The sequence below is a fragment of the Bos mutus genome, chromosome 4 (genome assembly GCF_027580195.1).
Source record: "Bos mutus isolate GX-2022 chromosome 4, NWIPB_WYAK_1.1, whole genome shotgun sequence".
NCBI lineage: Eukaryota > Metazoa > Chordata > Mammalia > Artiodactyla > Bovidae > Bos > Bos mutus.
This window is the reverse complement of record NC_091620.1, coordinates 80,524,952-80,543,120: the sequence shown is the minus strand read 5'-3', so window position 1 is coordinate 80,543,120 and position 18,169 is coordinate 80,524,952. Positions and strand designations below refer to the sequence as shown.

The 18,169-nt window shown below is 31.7% G+C and overlaps 1 protein-coding gene across 7 annotated transcripts in view; it reads left to right on the top strand.

Annotated features, from left to right (window-relative positions):
* Nucleotides 1-18,169, top strand: part of CACNA2D1 (calcium voltage-gated channel auxiliary subunit alpha2delta 1) — a 524,891-nt gene that overhangs the window by 449,915 nt on the left and 56,807 nt on the right. For 4 of the 7 annotated variants that reach the window (XM_005890243.3, XM_070369704.1, XM_070369707.1 and 1 more), the window contains exons 13-18: nucleotides 4,425-4,503; nucleotides 5,339-5,388; nucleotides 6,558-6,647; nucleotides 11,787-11,864; nucleotides 13,796-13,870; nucleotides 14,090-14,164. In XM_005890243.3, coding sequence (XP_005890305.2) covers nucleotides 4,425-4,503; nucleotides 5,339-5,388; nucleotides 6,558-6,647; nucleotides 11,787-11,864; nucleotides 13,796-13,870; nucleotides 14,090-14,164 — 447 coding nt within the window. Of the gene's footprint in view, nucleotides 1-4,424; nucleotides 4,504-5,338; nucleotides 5,389-6,557; nucleotides 6,648-11,786; nucleotides 11,865-13,795; nucleotides 13,871-14,089; nucleotides 14,165-17,084; nucleotides 17,142-18,169 lie in introns of all 7 variants that reach the window. The other 3 variants (XM_070369702.1, XM_070369703.1, XM_070369708.1) reach the window with 1 other exon arrangement.

Here is an 18,169-nt window from a genome sequence, read left to right as displayed (position 1 = left end):
AAAATAAAAAGCAGAGTAACAGAAGTCTAGAACTAAAGGACACATCAGTAGTGTATTATAGGAAGCAAATGAGTAACCCAGTTTGCTGGTAATTAAAAGTTTTCTCTGGTCAAATAGGCCAGGCTTAACATATAAATTTTAATTCAAATTTACACTTTGGAATTATAATTTTCTGTTCAGAGAAAAATGATTTTTGGACCAAGTGAAGGCCAAATTATATAAATTGCAACTAATAATAGAGACTGATTTTTAGTTAAGTTTAATTTTATTAAACTTGTTCTCAAATTACAGTTTATTTTGTGAATATTCTTATATAACTAAACATGAGTCAATAATTATTTATTTTCTAGGAATAATACAGCATATAAATGATATGTGTATTATACATACTTAACTTTCCTGAAGAAATTTGCTCATCTCCATTTATAAAAAGACTATGTAACAACAACAAAAAAAAGATTACGAATTTGCCATGATATAAGTGTAATGAAACAAGGCTTTGAATGCAATTATGAATGCAAGGCTTCTATCACTCTGGTTTTGGCTCTACTCTGTTATAATGAACTAATTTATATATCAGATGATATCAAAGTGTGTCTTATATCCCTCTGGGAAAACATGAAGACCACTCATTCAGCTATTCAGTTTTTTTTCATTTAATAAATACTTATTTTCATAATATCTATGTAAAGTACTATAATAGATACAATAGTGCAATCCTGAAACTGTTTCAACCCAGTCCAGTGTTTATTCAATTTCTAATTTCCCATATTATTTCTGTTAGAGATCTGGCCAGCAATGTGAAAAATATTTTTCAAAGCCATCTATAGCTATGTATGTTTCATATATGACCCTCACAGAAGTGAACATTCTAAAACATAGCCTATCTAACATCAACCAGTTCAGGATCATTTAGCAAATTATCTAGGAATATTACACTTAGAACAGTGAGTCTTCAGTATGTACTTGTTCTATGGATCTAGTGTTGTGATTATAAATGCACTACTAGGCCTAAGTAATGGGATTTTTTCTCCATAAAAGCTGACTTTGCTTTCATGGAGGCCTGATTTAAAGTAATTTACTTAATGGAGACTTTAGATGAAATATTTAGCTTGTGTGACTGCACATTAAGTGTTTCAAGGTTTTTTGTGTTTTTTTTTTTAATGTCATTTTGGTTTTTTGTAAGGCCACGTAAAGAAAAGACCTCTGAAAATGCACATCTTTGAGAATGTAATTTACCTTAATCTCTAAATTGTGCCTATTTCAAGGAATCACTTTATTATTTTATTTCCCCAAATTTATAGCTAAAGAAGAATGGAACACTTAAAGAGGTGAAAAACATCAGACTGCGGGGACAGCAAACCTCTCTGTAAACTTGGCTTTGGGGTTAGTTCATTAACTCATCCACAGGGTGGCAGTCACATAGTGCGGAATAGGAGAATGAAAGTAAATCTCCCAAGTGGAAAGTTAGAGTTCAAAAATTATTTTTTAAACTATCAATTCATTGTATATATGTACTATGAAATGTTGAATATCACACCTGATTATGAAATCAATCTAGTTAAAATCTTATTACATAATTAGTTCAAATTTTTAAAGCAAAGACAAAAGTCAGCGTGGTACAGCACCTGGGATTGAAGTATAATATTCATGTGTATTTTTCATTGTCATAGAAAGAATTAAAAATTTATATCTGATTTATATTAAACTTTTTATATTTGATATGATTTATATTAAACTTTTCTCAATCAAATATAATATTTATCAAGTCATTTTGGAAAATTATAAGGTAATCTATAAAATCATTAATTATTTACATGCATATGTTTTGTGTGTATGTATATCTACCAAGAGACAAAATAAGTATTTTAAATATACTAGAAAGATTTTATAATTATTGTAATGGTAAGACAGTTGCTGAAACTATAGAAAGGTTGAATTTGTAATTTTTAAGATTTTAGTAACCATTGGGAGGATGTTTTCAGAAAAATGTCTTTAAAAACATCTATCACAAGGCAAATATAATTTTAAAAGTGAGTTAAAAATTATACATTTGTAATATGGGAATGATTCAATCAGTTGAGTTCAGTCGCTCAGTCATGTCTGACTCTTTGAGACCCAGTGAACCACAGCACGCCAGGCCTCCCTGTCCATCACCAACTCCTGGAGTTCACCCAAACTCATGTCCATTGAGTTGGTGATGCCATCCAGCCATCTCATCCTCTGTCATCCCCTTCTCCTCCTACCCTCAATCTTTCCCAGCATCATAGTCTTTTCAAATCAGTTAATGCATCCTACCTATATTCAAATAGACAAGGAAGGGCCTATGAGATAAATGAATAAAGATAGAGAAGAAAAAGTTAAAAAAAAAAGTGTATTAAACTTTTATTAAATTACAATTAATTATGACAGTGTATACTTTGACACCCAGCTCTGATTCTAAATTCTTTAATTTGAACAATATCTGAGGTTTCCATGTAGGCCAACAATTAGGGTCAGGCAAAACTGTAGTAAAACAAATAAAGCAATATGTTTTGTTGTTGTTTTTTACTAGTGTGTTTTTTGCCTGTGTTGTGTTTATTTGGACTGTTTGAATAACATCATTCAAATATTCACATGGTGTATGTCTGTGTATGTCTAGCCTCTATGTTGTTAGAAATGCTTGATTTCTAAGGATGTAGATATGTAATAATAATTCATTTAGTCTTATTCATTTATGTCCTTGTACTGAAAAGTACTTTATGGAAACCATTTTATGGAATACTGTTGTGGTAAGAGAAACAACAGACAAAGCAGTGCTTTAAATCGAAAATTTGAGACATGCTTTCAAATGTTAATCATGAAAGTGATCCCCAGGTGCTTTCTAGAACATCTGGATTGTTTCCGTGTCCTGAATTCACATGACAATTGTTTAAGGTATGGCAATTAAATTGAATCATCAGTAGGGTGGCCAACCCGTTCGTAAAAATAATCCATTTAGGAGTAATTTTAACTCTGTTAAGTAGTAACACTCCACTAAAATGCATATCCCCCAAAATGACCAATTGAAGATTTTAGGAAATGAAACTAGATTTTTGTATTTTGAAGGACTAAGGGAGAGAGGGTAGTAAGTAACACCAACTTAGGTAGCAAGAGAGGGTAACACCAGGATAGGGAGAGCGGGTAGCAAGAGAGGATAACACCAACTTCTGTTAAGCTAGAACCAGTCACCTGTCTTTACAGTTTGGGGTGATTAAAACTCTGATGTATTCACCAAATGGCTTCTTGCATAACTAGCCAAGGCAAACCTGGATGATTGGCTTGAGTGAAACTTTACAAGTGAAACAACCACCTCCCCAGTGTACTTTCTGGGGCAAGGGTTGTTATGATGTGATCTCTGTGTGGCCAAGACCAGCAAAAGAACAGAGACCAGATGTAGAATCTCTTGAGATTTGTGCTCTGCAGTCATGTGCGAAAGATGAAACAGATGAAACAATTAGAAAATGTCAATTCAAACAGTCAATCGACATGAATTAGGGAAAAGCTCTTAACATAGTTCAAACCAGACCATGAATTCATGGAAAAGTGCTTTTCTGCATGTTTATCTTTAGAAAAAGCTAAACTGTTGAACTTAGAGTATTGGTTTACTCTGATTACTAAATTGGTAAAAATCAGTGTAATTCAAGTAACCATTTTATTAAATATTTGTTGACCTCATTGAATTTATTTTCTATGCTTTTATACTGTTTAAATTCAGCACCTTCCAATGAATATATAAATTACAATAATTAAACAGTATCGCAATTATATTTTAAAATATTTGCATATTAGAAGCAGTCAATATTTTAATTCTTTTAAAAAATGCTCAGAGCTTAAAATATTTATTTATATGTTCCAGTCATCTTTTATAGAAAGTAAGTCATATGACTAACATCATACTCATGCATATGCATATTAAATATTTTCATGATGTGAAAAGTAGTGAAACCATCATTAAGTATAATGCTCTAAGCAACTAAACGTAGAGTGACCTCCTTTCTATATAGATTTTTGTAACCTTGTACCTATTAAGTAGAATTTTTTTTTTGGCAGTGACTAGATAGATATGTGAATAATGTTTTCACCAGGTGAGACCGCTGATGTTGAGTTGAATCTGAAAGATGCCATTTCTGCTAATGAAACCTTAGTCATGATCCTGCCACAGAATTGAGATATGATGCAGAGCACCCAAGTACTAACTTAAATTTAGTAACTAAAGTCTATATTTAGAGTAGATTATGTGGTTTCTCTCTGGTGCCTTCCAAGTGATTTAGAGGCCTCAATTTTCTTGTCACATAAATTAACTGAAAAACATGCTTTTATTTATCTTTTATTTTAGCTCTTTTGTTTTGCCTTTCAATTAAATTTTATGCAGACTAACAGATACCCATTTTTAAATTCACCAGGTCCGTGTATTCACATTTTCAGTTGGTCAACATAATTATGACAGAGGACCTATTCAGTGGATGGCCTGTGAAAATAAAGGTAACAAGTCTGTTTACATGACCACATTTTATTATAAGAAGATGAATTTAATAGTTGTTACTTCACATATTATCATTTAAAATACTCTAAAGTTGTAGCTAATTTTTAAATCGAGGCAAGAATAAGATATGTTTTCTCTAGAGAAGACACACGAGAAACTTTGACATCAGTGTTACATTACATTATAGTATTACTTTGACATTATTGTTATATTTTATTAAATTATGCTAGTGACTCTCATCAAATATAACTTCATGAAGAATTAAGAATCAAATAATATCTGAATTGTGTAAAACTTAGCTATCAGAAAGTGTAACATTATATGGTACTATTTTTCCTGAGTGGCTAAATTATTTTTTTAAATGTCTTATACATTCCTAGATAATTCAGACTTTGTATAGTGAACCTATATTTCACTTATACTCAGAAAAAAATGTTGTTTGAACAATGACACATGACAATAGCAAGAGCCTAGATTTATTCTCAAAGTTATATTTTGGCAGATATAAAATTATTAGATATCCATCATTGTATACTTTTAATTATTTCTCCAATGAAAACAATTTTTCAGGTTTTCTACTGCTTTCTAGAACAATGACATTTATTTTATACAATATAAGAAATTTAGTGAAGTTTCTGATAAAGCTTGTGTATTTGCTATGAGTTTACATTAATCACACATTTTCCAAACTGATCAGTGGTATTGATATTTTAGTGTTTGGTGAATTAGAAGTACTCGGTTTCTCCTAGAAAGCCATAAAATAGTTCTGTGTATTTTATTATATCATAATATGTAAACATATAAATCTATTGTGTATATATGTGTATATTTCAGGTTATTATTACGAAATTCCTTCCATTGGAGCAATAAGAATCAATACTCAGGTATGGTTATTTAAAACTTGTTTAAACTGTTTTTTCAAACTAAATTATTTCTCTGCTACTTTAAATATGCTCAATATGAAGAAAATAGGTGAAAATGAATAAATGCTTGATGTATTACATGAATAAATAATTCATACTATTTTATTTGTAATGAGTATCATGGTAATGTATTGGTTTTTATTTCATTAAAGTTCCAAATGTTTTTAAATATCTGAAACTCAGACAAAGATGTGTAATTATGTTTGTATTCTCCTATTTTAAAAACATCATAGAAAATAAATAAAATCAATTTAGTAACAATCTCATCATATAATTTCAACTTGTTTCTACGGCAAATCATTTAACTGAGTTTTCCCAAATTATAGGTTCAACACAGAAAATTAAACAATAATTATTTGCAACTTACAACAAGGAGATGGTTTTTGTACAGCCATTCAGTTGAAAACATACTTGTTAAATAGGTAGATTGAACCAATAAGTTAATTTAAATATAAATTTAATATTCATAAATTGCTGTTTAAAATCATTTATTCAGTTTTAAACATAACTGAAAGTCTACAAAATAGACTAAGTCAAAATTTAGCCCAAATAACATGGCTTTTGTGGAAATGAATACTGAATATGTTGAGTTTTGAAATGAAACAGCAGCTGCATTCAAGTCTGATGTCTAGTTTTGGCACAGTATTTCATTTATTTTTGATATGTTTAAATGTAGTTTTGAATTTCAGCCAAACAATCTGTGATATGAAAACAAGTATGTGGCTGCTTTAGTATTTCAAATTTGTGCAGTTCCATCCAGTAAATCACAGAGCCTTAAATAGTTTAGATTAACATAAAACAATTCACAGGGAACTTATTTCACTTATCCTTGGCTGTACCTCAGAAAGAGAATGTTTTGTTAGGAGGAAAAAAAAAAACAAAACTGGGGTAGATACATTGTATAAATAATACAAGTCAAATATTGTTAATTCTGAGTATGCAGACATACCATTTATGGAGTACCCAAAGTAGAAATTGAATGATTATATGCTTAACACTCTTAATAATTTTAATTCCATCTTCATTTTTACCTCTAGGTAAATTTTTCTCTGTGGAGTTTTTTTTTTTTTTTTTAAGAACTGCATTCCTAGTTATCAACGACTTAAATTTTTTAATGTGTTTTTATATAGGAATATTTGGATGTTCTGGGAAGACCAATGGTTTTAGCTGGAGACAAAGCTAAGCAAGTCCAGTGGACAAACGTATACCTGGATGCACTGGTAAGCTAGGCTGTTCAGTCAAAGACTGTTATAACAAAAGCACACAGCTAACTTCTATTTCTCTCTAGCTTCCATTTCTCTTTTTCTCTTCATGAAACCCTTTCAGAATTCCTTCTATCACAACCTTCTTTGCTAGAATTTACATAATTTACTTAAAAATCTAGACTTGTGTGCAATAGAGAACCAGAGATGTAAAGTGTTATTTTTCAGTTGTCATTGAGGATATAGAGTTTCAAACCTCCAATCTTGAATTTAAGATCATTCTAATAATTTTGTGAAGTTTTATGTAAAAAAAAAAATCCTAAAGTCACATGAATTAGTAGATTTTGAACAATTGTGAAGAAACTATTTTTAAAGTAGATTTCAGCTAGCAGAAGCTTGTAGCTCAGATGGTAAAGAATCTGCCTGCAGTGCTGGAGACCCAGATTCGATCCCTGGGTTGGGAAGATCCCCTGGAGGAGGGCATGGCAACCACTCCAGTATTCTTGCCTGGAGAATCTCCACAGGGTCGCAAAGACTCAGACATGACTGAGCAACTAACACTTTCATATTTTCAGCTAGCAGGAGTCTGTCTGCTGTCTCCTCCATATTTGAGATAGCCTCCATATCTCAAACCAGACTCAACAAAACTCAGAAGTACTTGCAATTAGATAAACAAATACCTTATCCCACCCTGGAACAATCACAAACCTAATCACCTCTTCATATTATAAGTTCTTGCTTAGAGTCAACCTTAAATACTTATGGAAATAGCCCATTGAAGTGATCCAGTCTGATGTGAAGTAACAAATACAAACATGTTAAGTTGCCCACTGCACAGTGGGAATTGTAGTACAGGCATGCCATCGTATTTCAGAGCAGTGGTTCTTTCTCAACTGGGGGCAGTTTTGCCCCTCAGATCACTTGGAGATATCTATAGGTTTTATTGATTGTCATGACTGGGATAGAGTTTGCTACTGGCATCCAATGAATAGGTATAAGGGATGCTGTTAGACATTCCCACCATGTACAAGAGAATCACACACATCCCCAACACACTCACGCGTGCACACACACACACACACACACACACACACAAAACAAAGAATTATTCAGCTCAAAATGTCAATAGGGCTGATATTGAGAAATCATATTTTAGTATAACTTTTTCTTTCCTAATATGAAATTTATAAATAGTAATAAGATTTATTCATATGCTTAACTTAATTAGAGAAGACTTAATTAACAATTTTGCTAGTGTAACATCAGAGAGACTTACAATACTAAGCTCTGAAAAATAGGTGCTGATTCAGTAACCCCTTTTCCTACTTGGAGTTTAATTATATGCTGATACTACTTTCCTGAATACAGTGATGAACCCACAGGGCAGAATGCAATCTATTTAGAAAGAATTACTTATCATTTGGTTCTTGTAAAATAAACAAATACAGGAAGTTTAGGAGAAAAACAGGCACTATTAGCAGCAGCCTTGCACGCTAAGAATGATAAAATGAAGCTTGCTTACCTCAAGCCCTTGCTAAAATTACTGTCCAGTGTTCCTTCTTGACATCACATATTTATTTAAGGTCACATGGTCATCTGAAGCTGTGGTCAAAATGTTTCACGCATTCAAATCCATCACAGGACAGAGTATGATAGGAGGAGTCAATAATTATTCCCTCTTGTATTTCCTATGAACCAGAAGTTCATTAACCAGCATGTCTGCATTGTTGGTGAGGTTCTTGCAGATAGCATAAATGACTTTAGGAAGCAATTTTAGTTTTGAATCTGCTGTTCTGCTAGCTGAGACTAAATGTAAAAAAAAAAGAACAAAATGAGACATATTAATTGACTGGTCAGTGGATACATAGTGCATTCTTTCTTCTAACTTAAGACTCAAACATGACCCATTTTTATTTCCAGTTACTTGTTTATAGTCTTTGCACATAGCACATTCAAAAAATAATCTGGTCAGATTCACAGTTTTTTTTTCTTTTTTTTTTTAAAAAAGGTAAAAATATTGCAAGACAAAAACATAATGAGAAAAATGGAAAGAACTCTAAAAATCAGAAGAAAGAGGCCACATATTTGGTGACAGAATAAGGTTAAAAAGATGGTATTGTTTTAGCTAAATATATGAGTCTAGGTAAGGTTTCTACAATTGATGTGCAGAGAAATTACAGAAAGGAATAGCAGTATGAAAATTGGACAAGTGCTATGTATATTGAAAGGATGATACTTTGGTCACTTTTGCAGATAATGGAAGGTAAGACTAGAACCAAGACTGGGACAGTATTGTGGAAGGTTCATTTTATTTGAGAGATAAAATAAGATTCTTTAGAGGAAAAGAATTGCACTCTGGAAACTCAATATCAAATAAATTCCAAGATAGCAGATATCTTGTTTCATTTCTCTTCTTAGTTCTCTAGAAACTTGCACAGTGCCTTGGAATTGAGTGCAGTTTATAAGTTTGTCTAATATGTTAGAAGCCTTGTATCTCATTTGGGAGCACATATTACCATATTTAGAAAAAATTTATGGTATTCTGTGTAAATGTGAAAGTGATGCAAAGAAAAAGATTGCTTCTATTATGCCATGTTAGTTAGTTCAGTCGATCAGTCGTGTCCGACTCTTTGCGATCCCATGAATTGCAGCACGCCAGGCCTCCCTGTCCAACACCAACTCCCGGAGTTCACTCAAACTCACGTCCATCGAGTCGGTGATGCCATCCAGCCATCTCATCCTCTGTCGTCCCCTTCTGCTCCTGCCCCCAATCCCTCCCAGCCTCAGAGTCTTTTCCAATGAGTCAGCTCTTCACATGAGGTGGCCAAAGTACTGCAGTTTCAGCTTTAGCATCATTCCTTCCAAAGAACACCCAGGACTGATCTCCTTTAGGATGGACTGGTTGGATCTCCTTGCACTCCAAGGGACTCTGAAGAGTCTTATCCAACACTACAGTTCAAAAGCATCAATTCTTTGGCACTCAGCTTTCTTCACAGTCCAACTCTCACATCCATACATGACTACTGGAAAAACCATAGCCTTGACTAGACGGACCTTTGTTGGCAAAGTAATGCCTCTGCTTTTGAATATGCTATCTAGGTTGGTCATAACTTTCCTTCCAAGGAGTAAGCGTCTTTTAATTTCATGGCGGCAATCACCATCTGCAGTGATTTTGGAGTCCCCCAAAATAAAGTCTGACCCTGTTTCCAGTGTTTCCCCATCTATTTCCCATGAAGTGATGGGACCAGATGCCATGATCTTAGTTTTCTGAATGTTAAGCTTTAAGCCATGTTACCATTCCTAAAACTGTGCATATACTCAATATATACAGAGTTGGTCCTCCATATCTGTGTCCTGTGTCTATAGGAACAACCATTGCAGATTGAAAATGTTTAGGAAAAAGATTCAGAAAGTTCTAAAAAGCAAAACTTGATTTTGCCAGGCACTGGCTTAATGTATACATAACATTTACGTTGTACTTATAACTGTTTACGTGGTATTTGCATTGTAAGGGGCTTTCCTGATGTCTCAGATGGTGAAGAATCTGCCTGCAATACAGCAGACCCAGTTCGATCCCTGGGTCAGGAAAAGCCCCTGGAGAAGGAAGTGGCAGCCCACTCCAATATTCTTGCCTGGAGAATTTCATGGACTGAGGAGCCTAGTAGGCTACAGTCCATAGGGTTGCAAAGAGTCGGACATGACTGAGCGACTTCCACTTTACTTTACCTTTTTGCATTGTAAAAGGTATTATAAGTTATATAGAGATGATTTGAAGTCTGGAAGAATGAGCATGAGTTATATGTAAATAGTACCCAGTTTATATAAGGGACTTGAACATCCATGGATTTTGGTGTCTTTTGGATACTAGGTTTATAAATTATCTATAATATGACACTGTTTGAGGTGGAAAGTTTTCATTGCAGATATTAATTCACATATTCAATTAAGGATGTTTTCATGGTCAAATTTTCTTCCTTAATACTAAATACAAAGTCAACATACCTATCATGCAGCCAACTATGTGTCATCATTTCCTTAATTTTCTTGGTCCCAAATAATTTGATACCTTGTTCTGCTGAAAGTGTATGATTGTCCTTTCCCACTAATTCAGTTTCCACTGTTTCTGAGCTTCCCATGTGTATGATTAATAATAAACCATAGCCTAAACCATTTTCTTTATAAGACTGTGCTGTTTCTATAATTAGAACAAGAGTCAATAAATTTGGATTTGGGATCATTATTCACAAAAAGATTACTAATAATTTCTCAGTAAATTCAGAATTTTCAACAATAATTTTTAAACTATTTTAAAGAGTAATTTTGTTAAAAATGTAGTTCTGACATGAAATATTTGTAACAGAAATATAATTGTTGCAGATGACAATCATAAAATGCAGCCTATGACCTGAAAAATCAGTTTTTTTCCAACTAATCTCTGTGGATTAATGTAACATATGAAATTATCTACATGCTGATTAATACTGTGTGATTATTTTTACTCTACTGAACTGCTTCATGACTGGACTTTCATATTTGATTACTGCACTTGTCTGCATCGTTTCAGTTTGTCAAAACGTTCATTTTGGAGAGCATATAGAAGCAGTGTTGCTTCTTTTGAACATCATAATGCTTACCTAGAATATCCTAGAAATGTATTATCAGTAGCATGTTTTTTCTGTTTATAATATTATTTTGCTACACATCTGTGATTTAGCCTGAAGCCTTTGGCTTGGGGCATGAAAAAATTTAAGAATGGAGCTGAAAAAAAAAGCAAAGTTAAATCATTTGAAACAATATTTTAATATCACTCTGTTCATAGTGGCCTCTGATATTAGGTGGACTCACTGTGAAAAAAAAGAGTAGATGGACAGGGTTACTACAAGGCTTAGTGTAATTTGACTTTTAAAGTTATTGCAATGCTCTCTTGAGAGTGTTATTTTAGATGTTGCATGCTTAAAGAACTGACTAATAGATACTACTAATTTCTAAGGCATTTATTTCATTGACTTTTAAATAAGCTTTCAAAATAAATTTCTAATTTTTATGACTGTTTATAAAGCAACTAAAATACAGTGTCAGATATCCAAAAACTAATGCATAATGACAAAGTTTAAATTGTTATTTGAATTTGACTTTTTTCTGTGAATCTATTTTTAGGAACTGGGACTTGTCATTACTGGAACTCTTCCGGTCTTCAACATAACCGGCCAAAATGAAAATAAGACAAACTTAAAGGTTAAAAGTTAATTGATAAAATTAATAATAATAAATGATAAACTATGACGTTGAAGCTCATTGTGGATAAGATATTTCTATAAGGAAATAATACAACGTAACTGTCTCATGAGGCTGAAAGTAAAAGTCAGCAGCTGTCTATGTGATAACCACCTGGGAAAAAGGAAATGCAGGACAAATTCTCAGTTCCCCCAGAGACAAGATTCAACTTAACTCTATCTAACTGTGACTTGACAAGAACACAAGTTCAGGATCTGGGAGTAATTATTGCTTGGACCAGAAAGTTCATTTGGGTTTCCCGTAAGATGTTACAGAATACATGATAAATGGGCAGTACTACTGTGTGCACATTTTTAAATGCATCTAAGATACCCATGGAGTTCAGGAAAAAAAAAATAACATGGTAATGTTTGTATCAGATATATATAGGTACCTTTTTAGGATCGCTCATCCTCCCAGTCCCATACAATAAATTATTTTTTTTTAATTATCATGTAACTTAAGGATATGATTTAAATGAATAGTTCTCTTTCTGTTTTTCTCTTTTTTAAGATTGAGGAAAAAATGCTTACTGAGTCTCATAAAAATACTTATTTCTATAGCTCTGGCATTGTCAATGCTACCAACTTAAAGTTCTACAAATGTTGAAAAATATATATCTTGTGCTTGTTAAATTATCTCATTTTAAAAAATACTTTTGATTTAAAGTAGGTTTGCATTCCTTTGTCTTAGCTTGCATTGGAAGGAATTTAAAAATCTAGGAGAATTAAGATTTTTAAATACTAAATACTGATTTTATATTTTGGCTGACATTCCTGATTTGAGGGAGATTTATTTCTAGTTTATAATATAATGAATGTTGCACTTAAGCATTATTTGTTCACTTATTATAAATTTCAGTTGAAATCCTTATTTTAATAATGTGGCCATAGAGAAAATTGGTTATTCCTCTTTGGGGGCTCATTACCATTCTTAAATATATGCTGGTTCTGATTATTGTAACTCATGAAGGGAGTAATTCTCTTAACTCCTCATATAGACTGTGTAAGGGATTGCTTAAATTTGGGGAACATGCTCTGAGTTGGCTCTGGGTTGGTTCATGGGAAAACAGCATAGCTGTTGACCTAACTTCCTCATTCTGTGTGTACCTACACAGGATTTACAATGTGCTTATAATAACTGTTGACTGGATTTAATGACTTCCTGTGTAACATTTTATTTTATAATTTATGTAATTATATTTAAAACAGATTCCTGATTCCAAATTTTAACACCATTACCATCCTTATGTCCCATAAAAGACTATGATAACAATTTGCCACATGGATTCTTTGATTTGCAACTAAAACTATGATGCCCATTGTTTGGTATTTAGAAGTTAACAGCAAGCAGAAATAGTGTTGTGAGAGTTTCCATTTTATTACACATAAGATCACATACTTTTCACATATACACTAGTATTATCAGCAGCAAAAATACATGGTTCTTTTTTATTTGGTATTGTCTAATTAATTTTAAGTGGTGATTTCTGAATTGTATTATAGCACAAAGTCAGTTTATACTCACAAATATACATACAACCCCCACTTAGAGCTGTTGACTGTATAGTATCAATTAAACTATAGGGTAATTAGTACAAAAAGCAACAAATTTAAAATTTCATATATTTTTGTATTTTAGCTCTAATAATCAAGATTTCACTTTTAACCTAATAACAATACAGTTGAGGGAAAAGAAAAATCACAGCTGAGAATCACTGCAAACTGATAGCTTAAGTGCCTCACGCTTACACATAAAAAAACATATATATATATATTTAACCTAATGTGAAATACAAGCATTGTCAAGCAAAAGGAGGAATGTATGTTATAATTTTGTATAGAAATGTGCAAATTTTTGGTAAAAATATACTGCCTTTTTGCTTATTATAGAATCAGCTGATTCTTGGTGTGATGGGAGTTGATGTGTCCTTGGAAGATATTAAAAGACTAACACCACGTTTTACAGTAAGATGCAATTTTCTCTTTTGATATCTTTTTTATTTTAAAACTGTACTAATTTAGCTTGTCTTTAAGGCACTTAAGAAATTCTCAAAAATTGTGCATTTATCTTTGCAAAGTTACTAAATATTTAAAATAATTCTTAAAAGAATGTTATAATATCATGTTACCTTTCTTTTATGCTTTAAAATATGTATTTAATAATTTATTATTATTATTTTTCAGTTGTGCCCCAATGGCTATTATTTTGCAATTGATCCTAATGGTTATGTTTTATTACATCCAAATCTTCAGCCAAAGGTATGTCTATAATTTGTTTACAGTGATAGTGTTCTGTAAAATTAGTGATTAATGTTCTTATTAGGTTCATCATTTTTTATTCACTATATAGCACTAAGTATAAAAAAGCATTTTATGTGTAATGTTAATAATACATGACAAAGCCACAGTTATGCGAAGAGTGAAAGCAGTTTTCATTTTCGCTTACCAGCTTAGCTCTGCAATATTCCTATCCAGTGTCCAGCTAACCAGGAGTCCTGTCTCGGAGGCAGTCATTGTCACCTCTGGGCCTGAGCTTCGCACATCCTCCTGGTGTTTTAATTAGGCTGTAAGGTAGTAAAGGCCGCTGCCTGGATGGGCATAAACCTGAGAGCATTATTCATGTTCCTCTCTGCATAGGCCATTTCTCTCTCTCTTTGATTCTGGTAATTATCTCTCCTTTCCCTCTCCCAGACTTATAAAGATATGTATAAAATGCAGTAAGTAAAACTCAGTGAGATGGACTTCATAACTGGGAAGGGGTTATTAATCAGTGAGTTATATGAAAGTTATAAAATGCCATACATTAAAGATTTTATCCAAATCTTTATTCCTACTTTCCTAAATATCTCATCCAATTCATTTCACTTTTCATTAATGCTTCACAGGTAAAGCACTTATGTATCTATATGTAAAGCTGGCAAAACCTTATTTATTTTTAATTTATAAGCAGCTTCAAGTTATTATTTAACTTTGAAGATAATATTAAGGATACTTTAAACCATGCTTCAGGGAAATCTATGCAGACTTACACATACTATTTCCTTCTCCCCAGGCATAGATATTTAATGTTAGAGATATTTTAGTGTATCAAGTAGGGTCATTAAAAATTATTCAAAAAGTAATAATTAAGAACCATTAATATTGAATATTAAAAAACATTTATTGTTATAACTAATATCTGCATTTTATTTCTCACTCTGGAAATTATTTCCATACAAAATCCATCATTATCTAAATATTTACTAATTATTTATAGCTACTGATCACACTGAATTATTTTTAAAGTTGTTACTTTAATGTAAATATGAGATAAGCATTTCACATGTTATCATTAGTCTGTCACAGCTCTTTAAAAACATGTCAAGTTTCTTATAATAGAGTTGTTTATGATTGGCTAACATTATGATTTTTTATAATTGAAAATTTTGATCTTTCTGAATCTTAAGATTTGTAAAAACTTTATAGTATTATTTTGTATTATGTTGTATAGCCAATATATTTAAATTATATTCCCATAAGTAACATGATTTAAATGCTATAATAATATAATGTGCTGAAGAGTGTGAAGGAGCCCTACTTTTATGTAGCTGGACATTTCATGATTGTGAGTGTAAACTCCTTCCCCAAAGGAACTAAAATATATCATAGACAAAATAATAAAGAAGAATAATGAGAATAATGAATATATGTAAATATATAAATCCATCATTTAGAGGTAATTATTTGAAAAATTTTTCCCTTTTCTACATTCTTGTACTAATAACCAGTATTTATGTGGAAAATATTTTATTACTATTTGAATGCTTTAAACATGTTTCTGGCTCATACTTGGAATAATTAATTTACTAAAATTTTGAAAGCTACAAACAAAATATAAATTATTTATAAATTCATAGTAAAGTCCAAGTGGTTGATTTTTCTTCAGGATTATGTTATTTTTTTCATATTTTTATATAGGAAATTATTAAAAGAATAGTTTTAGAGAACCATTTAAAATGTTTAAACTATCAGTGTATTTTTTCTGAAGTTCATGCTTTTGAATTAAATATGCTTATTCTCATTATTAACAGGTTAGATATTTTAATTTCTTTTTGTGGGTGATGTTACTAGTTATACAGATAGATACAAGAACCTGATAAAGTATAATATAGTGTATTAGAAACTGATAAATACAAAGGACCAATATGGTTAGAGTAGCATGCTAGCCAAATTAATCTTAATCTTTTTCATTCAAAATTCACCAGTGAAAATATAGAAAAATAATGCCATGTTCCATAGTATCCATTATTATTTAGCAAGATCAACATTTAATCTTACGCAGGCATTCTTTGCTGAATGCCTTGTGTTTCCTCCTGAAACTATAATCTTAATTCAACTTATTTGAGTACAATTCTGAAGTTTTTAGAAGGCAGAAAAAGTATCCTAAAGCCAAGAATAATGGAAAATAAAATAGCTGTGAATCTTTTGCTTATCTAATTTCCTAAGGAATCATTACTTATCTTCTCAAAGTGACTCTTCAGAGTCTCTACCATGACTATATTTTGACAAATGCTGAATTATGTATCCTCCTTTATTCCAAAATAGAATTTAGAATTCCCTCATTTTGTTTCATTGACATAACCAGATTAGGTATACTTACTAGATATCTCATTTTTTATCAGCCTTAAGAATATTTATTGTATAGGAAATTGTGAATAATTTACATTTAAAATATTTAAAATATTTAAAATGAACCTACAGTGTTATGGGGAGGGAGGAGGGAGAAGGGTTCAGGATGGGGAACACATGTATACCCGTATGGATTCATTTCGATATTTGGCAAAACTAACACAATATTGTAAAGTTTAAAAATAAAATAAAATCTAAAATAAATAAATAAATAAATCAGCATAAGAATTGTCTGAGAGAAAGCATCTTTCTCCTTTCCTACTTTATTACTTTTTTTTTTTAGGAATAAAAGGAAAATATTAGTAATTTTTCTTTAAATGTTACGTAATTTTACTAGCTTTACATATTTTTTCACTAAAAATATTTTTGAACTTTCGTTTATTAACTCATCATGAACTTGATGATACCTGTTTCTGATTGAGGAAATATCTGACCAAAATTGATGATAAGGTAGAACCTTTACCCAGGTTGATATGTAGTATGATGAATTACCGTCTTTCTGTTGCTTCAGCCTATTGGCTTAGGTATACCAACAATTAATTTAAGAAAAAGGAGACCCAATGTTCAGGTAACTGAAGTTAGCAGTGCCTTCAAATTTGCTAAATCAGAGTTGCGATCAAGCTTCTTTTCCTAAAAGCATATGATTAATGCCGCCTTTCTTGATAGCAAGCTTCCAGAGCATGAGATGGAGATGAGCATCATTTTTCAATAAATTAGAGCAAAAATGTTATTAATGATGGCAGAGGGTATGCATTTGCTGACTAAAGACTGCTAGCAAATTATGTAACAATGATAATCAGAGTAATCACAAAATTAAAATTAGGTTTGTTATTAAATATTATTGTGAAATCAGTGTCAAATCAGTGTAATCCTAACAATTGGTTGTAAAATTAACTTCTAAGTAGAAATAAAAATAAAATTCTGATGTGTAATTTCTATGAATCACACAATTTAAGCAAAAATTCTGGGGAATTTCTAAAAGTATATTTTCAGGTTAGCAGTTAGAGAAAGTTCACGTCACCTAATTAAAAATGTCCAAAATTGCAAATTAATCTTGTCTGGAAAACTCACTTGCAAAATCTTTCCTCTGGTGGGAAAATAACTTAAAACATTAACACTAAAAATAATCATCGTGAAAGGATTCTTCCTATAGTTTAGTAAAATTTAGTAAGAGCATTTCAAAATTTTGAAGAAAGTTCAGCGTGACTTAAGGTTTTATATGTAAGCCTATTTCTTTTTAAAAAATGGTGATATTGTAATAGAGAGGTAGTGTGATATTAATGGATCATTACAGTATGCATTTGTAGAACTGAACTCCAGTTTGTTCTACTTATAACCAACACTGTATCCTTGAGTAGTGCACTAAACCCCATGGTACTTCAGTTTCTTCATCTGAAAAGTAGGAAGATTCAACTAATAATAATTTCCTATCCTACACAGGATATTCTGAGGAAGTTAAATATAGATCCCCAGCTCCATCTCCTGAAAATTCTGACTTAATTTGGCCAGGGATAGGCCCTAGGCTTATGAATAGTTTTAAAGATTCCCAGGGATTCTAAAGAACAGAGCCTTTGGATTAATAAAAACTTCAGTTCC